This window comes from Adiantum capillus-veneris, chromosome 3 (assembly GCF_014529385.1).
Source record: "Adiantum capillus-veneris isolate H3 chromosome 3, ASM1452938v2, whole genome shotgun sequence".
Taxonomy (NCBI): Eukaryota; Viridiplantae; Streptophyta; class Polypodiopsida; order Polypodiales; family Pteridaceae; genus Adiantum; species Adiantum capillus-veneris.
The window spans coordinates 135,697,267-135,706,021 of record NC_140933.1 but is presented as its reverse complement, the minus strand read 5'-3'; the positions used below and the strand labels follow the sequence as shown (position 1 = coordinate 135,706,021).

Genomic DNA, 8,755 nt, shown 5'->3' with positions numbered 1-8,755 from the left:
GCCTATGATGTGTACAATTGTCAATTTTACGCTTGTCAATTTTGCAAACAATGCGTCTTGTGGGTGACTATTTTGGGTCTATTATCTACCCTTGCACTTTTTTATGCCCTGTCACCAAAAAAAATTTCTCTCAGGCGTCGCTATAACCGTCGCTATTTATGGCTCTGTAGCGTCGCTATGAGCGTCGCTATAGACTTCTGTGTAAACGTCGCTATATGCGGCGCTATGAGCATCGCTATAAGCGTCGCTATATAGCGACACTCATAACGACGCTCTCTTAGCGACGCCGGGGGTTATAAAAACCCAGTGTATTTTCGTCGCTAACAGCGTCACAAGAGCACACAACCTCTTGTAGTGGAAAGGGATGATCCTTTGCAATGAGTATCCTCTTTTGGATCTTCAACCATGGAAGCTCTAGGAGTCTCATTTCGTGAATTTCTTTTGGAACAAGAACGATAGCCATGTCCTTGCTCCCCATACTTGAAACACTTATAATCTTTGCGAAAAGCCTCTAACTCTTCAGGAGAGAGTTTATTTTTACCTTTCAAAGAGAGAGAGAATTAGAGAGATTGACAACAGTTGAGGACCGGATTTACTTGAAGCCGGTTCCCCCTCCAAGGATTTTGTATTATAGAATATTCTCCCTTGAAGAGAGACTTGGTATAATACATGCTTTGTGTTCCTTGAGACCTTGTTGATGCCATGAAGATGGTAAGCTTCATTCACCAATATTATGCTCGTAACTAACTTGGAAAAAAATTAACTTGTCCCCGGCCTCAATCCCAAGACCTCAAAACACCTTCAAAGGTGGAGAGAGCTAGCAGGGAGTGAGGAAGATGAAGAGAAGAAGAAGTATCTCTACGAGAAATAAGTAGTCTCCTCACATATAATCACTCTTACAGCATAGCTTAGCATAGTGATAATGAAGATGTAGAGATTGATCAAAGCATTGCTTTGAGCATAACTCTTGGTTGGATTTGCATTCCATAGACAAGGGGTCTTGGTGTACGCTCTCCGCTTCTCAAGCTTGGAGAAGGAGATGACTTGCGTGCACAACACACGATGGGGGAGTGTCTGTGTGGCTTGTGGAGAATGGCTCTAGTCATAACAAGCAAGGGGTGTAGCATTTGGACAAGTGTCCTCCTTTCTCCCTTTGAGAGAAAGATCTTAATTGTAGCATTTGGTGGACAAGTGTCCTCCTTTTCTCCCTTAAGGGAAAGATTTGAATTATTTAATTGAATCTAAATTCTCATTGGACCTTCCTATAGGTCATCCAATAGGATTCAAGCACATTATGAGGGCAATATTGGTAGGGGTATGACATGTTGCCTTAATGTCTCTTGAGTCTTGGGCTTGCCTTGAGTGAGTGTGTGTGTGTGTGTGTGCGCGCGCGCACTCTCATGCCCCTACCTTAAGCTCATCTTTGACTTGAACACCTCAAGCACCTTAGTCATCAAGCATGACAAGCACCTCAAGCCCCTTAGTCATTAAGCATGACAAGCACATCAAGCACAAGCCTAGCTTGCCTAAGGTCTAAAGTACCTAAAGGTCCTAAGTCTAAGGAAATTTAACACTAACCTTTGAAGGTATTTAATGAAGCTAACCCTAAGGTCTTTTAAGATCCATTATCTGCTCATTTCTCTTTGGTAGACCACCTCCTTTTTGGACCCTCAATGAGATGTAGCTTTCTCTCCCTTTGGTCCCGTGTTGAGATAAGTTTAGCTAAAAGCACATACCTATATTATAAATCTTGTTCCCATTCATTTTCCCACATTAAATAATCAGTTCAATATGAGAAAATCATTTGGGATAGGTAGATATTAGATTTTATCACACACACACACACACAAGGAGAGAGGGGGGGGGGAGAGGAAGAAGAAGAGAATTTTTATTGTCATATAAACAATCCAAATATACTCAAAGATCTATTCAACAAGTCTTAATCTCAAGATCTGTGTGAGAGAGAGGTCTCACCTTTTCTGGCATAATTAAAGGTCCACTTCCACACACACACACACACACACACACACACATATGTGTATACAGCGTGTGTCCCAATGGCCATGCTTTCTTGGCCGCAGGAATGCGCAGGTCACACACTAGTAACAATTAATTCAATGGAGAAAAAGGGGCTCTTTCTTGTTGATTTCATGCATGTAGTGTTGGGGCAAAATCATTTTCTCAACCATACACAATTCCTTATTATGATTTTTTCATGAGAAAAAGCTGAAATTGATTTTGAGCTAATTTTTAATAATTCTAGGCAAAAATATTACTTTTTCTTGCTCTATAGAGGTATCATTGACACCATTGTGAGTTGAGACACACTTTTCTCAAACACTACATGTAAGGATGTTGTTTGATTGAAACTTCAAAGGAGTTGAAACTAGGCAGAAAATTTCCGTTTTCTCTTGCTCTAAACAAGTAATCAACAAGTCACCTGAGACACACTTTTCTCAAACATTAAATGTAAGGATGCTTTTCTCAAATAGTTGGCTGTGAGTTCTGCAACGATCTATGTAGGAAGAGGGAAAAATAACTCTGAGTTATTTTTCCAAGAAAGAATGCAAATATTCCACTTTAGTAGGTCAAATCTTCAAAGGTTCCACCCAATCCCGCACGCTCCAGTCAAGCAAGACGTGGTTCCGAATGTAGGCATCGAGTGCGCGATCTCACGATCAAAGAAGAGATCACTACCATCAGCCATGCTGACGCACCACGAGGCATGGTTGAGTTATGGTTGAATCCGTATCTCTACTTTTACAAGAAGAAGCTCCAAGATTTGAAGAAGAAGGAATCTTGAAAGATTCACGCAAATAAATTAGTAACTATGGAAATGAGGAAGGAAAAGGAAAATGAATAAAGGTCAAGAACCCACGTAAGTATTGGAGAAAGACAAAGTGGACTTGACCTTGTGAGGTGGGACTCAGGAGTGCCACCAAAAAGCTGGGCCGCCTCCCGTTGCCGCTCACGCCTCCGTCTGCATGCAACGACAGCCCGCAGTCATGCACGCAGTCCCTTTTCTCTCTCTCTTTCTCTCTCTCTCTCTCTCCCCCCTATAAATTGAAGGCCGCACCCCCTTTTCCTGCAGCCTTCCTGATCAGCACTTCGACGAGTCTTTGCGATATTGTCGATCATTATTGATCAGAAACCGCAGTCATCGCCCCCGCTCCCACGTACTCAGATACTCTACCTCTATATTCGCCCACCATCAATTACATACGTCAGTTGCTGCTTCTCCTGTATCATTCCTGCAGCTGCTCTTCCATTGGCATTAATTATACAATCATTAACCCCCTTACCCCTGCATCATTTCCTCTGCCTACTAACATGATCTTTAGTGCATCCCTTCATCACCCGGCCAGTGGAAGCTCCAATAATTACACCTCTGCCCACTGCAATCAATACATCACCTCCAGCACTAATCCTGCCCCTCCTCTCTCTGTCAGCTCATCGGGGCTTGGCGCTGCCCTTCCTCATGACAACCCATCTGCACTCATCGTCATCTTCAGCAGCCTACTGCATCATGCCATCCTTCCATTAATTCACCAATGCTGCAAGTCTTTTTCTACTGCCTCCTCTCTGGCCTTAGCAGTACTGTTTTCCTATGCTTGCTATAGATTTTGGATACACAGAAAGGAGCACCATGATAGCAGAGACCCCAAGACATGGCCAATTCTCGGCTCCCAGCTCGAAGCGTCGCGAAACTACGACCGCCTGCTTGACTGGACCACCAGCTTCTTCAGCGACGGGCATCGTACCATCAAGATGTCCTTTCTGTCGCGCCGCAGCTACTACACGGTCGACCCTGCCAACGTCGAGCACATCCTTAAGACCAACTTCCAGAACTACCCAAAGGTAATATCAGGAGTGCCAGTACTGTAGTCAGCCTTCTCCAAAAAGAGAAGGGTACAAGGCTGTTGTTTAGTGGGTATGGTGATGAGCTCATTGGGCTAGAAGTAAGCACAATGTGTTGAAGGGGAGACCTCTGTGCAAAGAGAAAGGTTCCCCTTCTCCATTATTGCATGCAAGGTAGCTTTCAGTACTAAGTAGAGGAAAGATTCCTATAGAATAATGAAAGTGCTGATTGAAAAATATTGTAACAACAGTGGCCATGGTAATGTAGTTATTCAATACAAAAGTATAATTACTAGCAGAAGGCTTTTGAGAAGAAATATTCTGAACTTTGTCAGCTGCTAATAGTGAGGCATATAATGTGAAAATTATGGTAAAATAGCTTCTTTTTCTTCCCTCATCTTCTGAGAAGAAAAATTCAGAACTTTGTCAGTGCTAATAGAAAAGTATTCTTCCCTCATCTATATTTTTGGTATTGCAGGGCTCCGAATCATACCACCGCCTTTTCGATCTACTCGGCAATGGAATCCTCAACGCCGATGGGAAAACGTGGAAGATGCACCGCAAGCTCGGCAGCCTTGAGTTCTCTATCAAAAAGCTCAGACATCTTAGTTCAACAGTGTACAAGGGCAATGCATTGAAGCTTCTAGAAGTTCTGGCCCAGTCAAATCAAGGGGTGGATGTGCAGGTATTACTCTAAATTACATCTATATTGCATAGCACAAACTTTCATACCCTAAAATTATATTCAATTTCACCTGTATGCCATGATCTGTGGCCAAAGCTCCTTTAACATCGACCTTTTTGGGTGACAGGATTTACTCTTAGACATGACCTTCCACTCAATTTGTGAGGTGGTGTTCGGAAATGCGTTCAAGGAGAGTGACAATGCCGGTGAGAAAGCTAACTCCATCGCAGCAATGCTTGACAATGCACAGGAGATGATAACTCGCAGGTATATATACCCTTGGTGGAGGATCCAAAGGCTTTTCAACATTGGATCTGAGAGGGTATTCCGCGAAGATATTACCAGATTCAAGTCATTCCTCTCCACCGTAATAGATCGACGGCGATCGCAGATGCAAAAAGAGGCCACAAGGTCAATCAAGAAGGTAGGCATATGGTCCTTTTCTTGACACTACTATTGTATTATATAGGTAGAGCTTCAGCCAAAGTTGTCAATGTTGTAAGGCTGATTTGTTTCATTCTTGATGTAGGTGCAAACTGACAAAGCTATTGAGGAAGCTGGTGAAGCTCAGGATCTGTTGTCGCGCTTCCTTTTGCACTGTGATGGGGTTCAAAATGCATGCAGTGAGGGTGAAGGTGAAGGTATAGAGATGGTAAAGGATGCCATGATGAGCTTCCTTCTGGCAGGGAGGGATACGACGGCGAGCACGCTCTCGTGGTTCCTGTACTGCATGTGCACCCATCCTGATGAGCAAGAGAAGGTTTTCCAAGAGCTCATCAAGCTGGAAAACAATATTATTGCAGACACGACGAAGTCCACGATGGACAGTAATATGGTCGAGTGTCATGATGCACTTGAGACCATATCAAATGTGGATGTGAATGGAAGTGAAACTGATGGAGCCAGGCAGAGAAAAATGAGAGATTTTGCAGAGAAGGTGCTGAATTATGAGACATTGCAGAGCAGTAGCATGCCATACTTGCATTCGGCGATAGCGGAGACGCTACGGCTATATCCTGCGGTTCCTCGGGTGCGTAAAGCTAATTAAGTACATGCTATGAGATAAAAAAAGAACAGGCAGTGATCTAATTAAGACATGAATTAGATCTAATTATCCTGTTGCATTGCTGTGCACAGAATAATGGCATAACATCCTAATTTATTTAACCATAGTTATCTATCCACAGTCAGCACAGCAGAGTTAAATATAGTGTAGTTGATCATGACTAGATTAAAGGCAGCAGCTTTTTTTTTTTTCAAAACTAGATTAAAGGCAGTAGCTTAATACAATTTTATTAGCAGGGATAGTAATTGGGTTTAGTTCAATTAATTGGATGCGCACGTGCTCAACGACAGCGTAAATTTTTAAGTTACTTTTGAAGCTAGAGTGCAGAAGAATGAGAATCACGTGTGCGCATGATCTTTACAGGATGGAAAAGTTACCCTCCAGGATGACATCCTTCCGGACGGCACCCATCTCAAGGCTGGTGACCAGGTGGCCTACATCCCTTACGCCATGGGCCGCATGCCTTTCCTCTGGGGTCCCGATGCCCTCCTCTTCAAGCCACAGCGATGGCTTCACCATGGAGCCTTTCAAACTCAATCACCTTTTAAATTCACGGCATTTCAGGTACTCCTCAAACATACTCCATGCACAAGAAGATTTATTTAGAAATTCTCTCATGTAGTAAAACGGAGTCTTTTTCAGTGTTTTTCATACAATGCATAACATCATGAGCTTTTGCTCGAAAGGCATGCATACCTAGCCAGGTACGAGTGGACTAGACAGGGACCCCCCCCCCCCCCCCCCCCCCCCCCCCCCCCCCCCCCCCCCCCCCCCCCCTAGCTATGTATACCGTATGCGGTGCCTCCCTCACAGAAGCTCATGATGTTGAGGTAAGTCACAATGTGACAATTATTGTGAGAATTTGTCCAAAAATTCTTGTGATGCATGAGGCTTGTCATACATACATACTTGTATAACCTTCGATACACACTTTGGCACTATAACCAGCTAGATGTACACCTAAAATTTTAATGATACTTTAGATTATTTACTACCCATGTTCTAACTTTCTTTGCAATTGTTGATGCATCTAGGCGGGCTCAAGAATGTGCCTCGGAAAGGATGCTGCTTACCTACAATTGAAGATTACCGCGGCATTGCTACTTCGTTTCTTCCACTTTGAGCTGGTACCTAATCACCCTGTGGAATACAGAATGATGAATGTCATGACCATGAAGCATGGGTTGAGAGTGAATGTGGTTGCTCGACATATCAAGGAGACTTAGAATTTCTCTTTTCCACGTAAAGGTGTAAAGATCGACAACACCATATGTGGAGGCAATCTTGGCCACACAATTGAGGATTTATTACAATCAACAAGATCATCAACACATTGGGGCATTTATCCAAGATGCTCAATCTCATGTCCTATGATGCTAATTGTTCCATGAAGCCAATTATGGGCCATCTTTGAAGCCAATTGGATCTAATGATGTTGTGTATTTGCATAACAACCTCAATGACTACAGTTCTCGTCAATTGTAACTCAATACCTCAACCCATTTTCTTTCTTATATCATGCATTCAACATCAACTTGTCTATATATTGGTTGATCAAATTTTTTGATACATCATTGTGTTGCTATTGACTTGCTATTGAATGTATTAACGTTTATAAGAAAGATCATTTTGTGACTCTTAAGCTGCCATGCGTGTAGGTTAGTGTTACTTATCTCTAAATACAAAGTAAAACATACATCATCCTCATGATGTTGTGGTGGAAGAACCAACAATGGTTCCTCTTTCATCTATCCCTTCATCTCTATCTCTATTTCTCTTAATCTCCCTCCATGTCTCTTGCCTGTTTTCTTTCTATATCTCTTGTCCCATTTCTCTAGCTATCTCCCTCTCTCAACACATCACTAGCTCATGTATATGAAAGTATCAGTCTCAATAGAATGCGAGAGGTCCACAGTGTAGAGTACCCAAAGCTATGCAAAAAAAAATTGTACAAATTTTTTTTGTTTAAAGTTTATGAAAAGATCAAGTTGTTTGTCTGTTTTACACGCGTATGCCAAACTAATCTCTTTTATAGATAGCCTCTCCAGGTAAAGTGATAAACAATAATGTATCGTCTTGTGCTTAATGAAAGCATGTGATAGTGCGATCCTCGTTATACTTAATCACCTTTCGCTATTAATGAAGGGAGTTCTTAGTGTAAACATGGAACATTAAATTTCTTGCAATTATCAGTTTGCATTGGCTATTAATAAAGTTATTGGAATCAGATTAGCCACAAGGCACATGAGCCAAACTCACTCAATCCTAGCTATCACTCACTTAATCGCAAAACTTATTGAACCATATAAATTTTATATGAGTTTAAGAAAGCTACGCATTGTGATATAACATGATAGTTTATTATAAATCAAAAACATGAAAATGGGACTGGGAAACTGTTACCAAAGGGCTATCCAAGGTACCAGTTTTTGGTGCCACCAATGCATGCATTGGCCCATTGAGTTTCAGAAAAAGAATATGTACTCCCAAGATTTTTGTGCTTCTTGTTGCTCATCTCTATATGCCAAAATTATATAGCTAAAGATATAGTGGGTGGACTAGGTTATAGCAACAATACAATTTAAGTCTTGAAAAAGAATATTTATTAGGTAATAATACTCACTCTTGGTTAAAACAATAAAGGTGTCTAGTAATATTTGGAAGGCCAAGAACTCTCGTGTCTTTCATGGTGACCTCTCTGTGGTTTGGATTAGGGCAACGCTCGCCATCCGGTAGAGTCGTGCCTTGTAAAGGTTTGGGCGCCTGGCTCGCGTCTGGTAACAGTACTCTACTAGGTATGTTTGACTAAGCTTTGATCTAACCTTTTTTCCCTCAAGGTTTGGCTTGAACTTGAGGCATCACTATAACAAATGCGCGGTATTATCGCTCACATTACCGCAAAAAAACAAACAAACTTGAAATATAAAAATTCCCGTACGCGGAAAATACTGCGGAAACGTTTGCGGTGATGGTCTAGCGGTAACATCCGTGGTAATGGTTGCGGCTATATTTCCGCGCCTATTACCGCGTTTTTTGCTGCAAACATACCCGCAAATATTACTGCATGCACGTTATCGCGGGCATTACCGCGACAGGATTTATTATAAAAAAATAGGTGACCGTTTGGATTGTCCTTTGCAGGACCA

The 8,755-nt window shown here is 42.0% G+C and overlaps 1 protein-coding gene across 2 annotated transcripts; it reads left to right on the top strand.

Moving 5' to 3' along the window:
- Positions 1–3,077: 3,077 nt before the first annotated feature.
- Positions 3,078–7,123, top strand: LOC147461770 (cytochrome P450 704B1-like). Of its 2 annotated transcripts, none has more exons than XM_086509229.1 (6): positions 3,078–3,858; positions 4,337–4,543; positions 4,671–4,967; positions 5,073–5,573; positions 5,973–6,173; positions 6,644–7,123. In XM_086509229.1, exons 1-6 carry the CDS (start codon positions 3,331–3,333, stop codon positions 6,833–6,835), a joined length of 1,926 nt encoding a protein of 641 aa, XP_086365355.1. In that variant the 5' UTR covers positions 3,078–3,330; the 3' UTR covers positions 6,836–7,123. The 2 variants fall into 2 exon arrangements, with proteins under 2 accessions (XP_086365355.1, XP_086365356.1); XM_086509230.1 differs by lacking the exon at positions 3,078–3,858 and adding an exon at positions 4,126–4,228.
- The last annotated feature ends 1,632 nt before the right edge of the window (positions 7,124–8,755 follow it).

Excerpts from the sequence above, each read along its gene's own strand:
- LOC147461770 (XM_086509229.1), top strand. The coding sequence starts at position 3,331 with ATGATCTTTAGTGCATCCCTTCATCACCCGGCCAGTGGAAGCTCCAAT. Across the intron at positions 4,544-4,670 it reads ATCAAGGGGTGGATGTGCAG|GATTTACTCTTAGACATGAC; the intron begins GTATTACTCTAA and ends TTTGGGTGACAG. Across the intron at positions 6,174-6,643 it reads TTAAATTCACGGCATTTCAG|GCGGGCTCAAGAATGTGCCT; the intron begins GTACTCCTCAAA and ends TGATGCATCTAG.